Below are 1,460 nucleotides of genomic sequence, written 5' to 3'. Positions count from 1 at the left end.
TGTGTGTGTGTGTGTGTGTGTGAGATACATACAGTATATGATTTAACCAGGTAGATCACCCTTAAATTTAGATTTTTATGGGAGACTTTAAAGTGTCCCTTAAAAAAGGAGATTTTAAGGTCTAATTTTTTTACCTATACATATTTATTCCACTCAATTAATGTGTGATTAATTTATTTTCTATTATAAGTTTTATATTGTGATATATATCGTTACTGCCACTCATCATAATGTATATCGTGATATGAATTGTTTTGCCATATGGCACAGTCCTAGATGGTAGGTGTGTGACTGTGGTTTCACACCTGACTGACAAGCTGTCAGCGTGCTCACCTGTGTTCTGGTCGAAGGTGTAGCCTCCGTGTCGCAGCGTGATGCCACACTGACAGCAGGTGAAGCAGCTCCGGTGGAAGAACTTCCCTTCAGCACTGACGCGCTCCACCACGTACACCATCTGCCCACAGAAGTAGCACCGCTCGCTGTTCGGCACCGGCACCGGCTCGTCTGGTTCAGGCTCTGGAGCGGGGGCGGGGCTGAGCTCAGGAGGAACAGGAGGTACCAGAGGCTGAGAGGAGAGGGTGGAGTCAGACTAACACAGTCACAAACTGACATGTCAAAGGACAGGTGATGGAGGAGGGCCCAGTGCCAACTGTGAAATAAGGAGGCAAACTCTCAGCCCAGTTAGTGACCAGTCAACCATGGAGCTCCTTTTGAAAATCAGCCTCATTTTTGTGGTTTAAAACAATAATCCAGGTTGGGCACAATATTATGACCCCTGAACACAAAACATTTTGCTATTGTTTATTTATTTTTTCAGTGATTTTTGGCCATCGACATTAAATTAGTCAGGATGTAGACGTGTTCAACCTCCAGCCAACAGTTTGACCATAGAGCCCATATTGGAGGAGGGGGCTCCATCTAAAGAGGTGGTGTCTGGACATACAAAAATGCTCTTAACTCCAATAGGGCTGCCAAAAATGATGATTTTTATAGTCGAATAATCGGTGATTAGTCGACTATAAAATAATACAAAGTTAGAAAAAAACGACACATCGATGGTAACAGCCCTAAACTCAAACTATTCAACATAGGAGCTTCAGATTTTTGTTGTTGTTTAGTTCTGATGAAGAGCTATCCATCAGGCCCACCAATGAGCCCCACACCAACCCCTGGACCCCCACCAGTTCTGGTGCATTGGTGCTTTCCGTACATACAGGGGTTGTAGAAGCTACTGCTATCTAGTTATCAAGCTGTGCTGCAGCTTCTGAGATATTCTGCTTTAATCTTATCGTTATCATTCAGACATTTTGTTTGAGCTCAGAGATTTCTCCAGGTTTTTCAAATCTGTTGATATTATGATCTGTAGATGATGCAATATTAAACTTTTCTTCTATCTATCTATCTATCTATCTATCTATCTATCTATCTATCTATCTATCTATCTATCTATCTATCTATCT

General features: G+C 42.1%; 1 protein-coding gene across 2 annotated transcripts in view; it reads right to left on the bottom strand.

Annotated features, from left to right (window-relative positions):
- Positions 1-1,460, bottom strand: part of mical1 (microtubule associated monooxygenase, calponin and LIM domain containing 1) — a gene marked incomplete in the record, with an annotated part of 34,223 nt that overhangs the window by 19,022 nt on the left and 13,741 nt on the right. For both annotated transcript variants that reach the window (XM_014031417.1, XM_014031418.1), the window contains 1 exon segment: positions 334-565. In XM_014031417.1, the coding sequence (XP_013886871.1) occupies positions 334-565 (232 nt within the window).

The sequence above is a fragment of the Austrofundulus limnaeus genome, unplaced genomic scaffold (genome assembly GCF_001266775.1).
Source record: "Austrofundulus limnaeus strain Quisiro unplaced genomic scaffold, Austrofundulus_limnaeus-1.0 Scaffold1248, whole genome shotgun sequence".
NCBI classification, from domain to species: Eukaryota; Metazoa; Chordata; class Actinopteri; order Cyprinodontiformes; family Rivulidae; genus Austrofundulus; species Austrofundulus limnaeus.
Note: the sequence above shows the minus strand (reverse complement) of the source record. Positions and strands in the feature narration are given on the sequence as shown.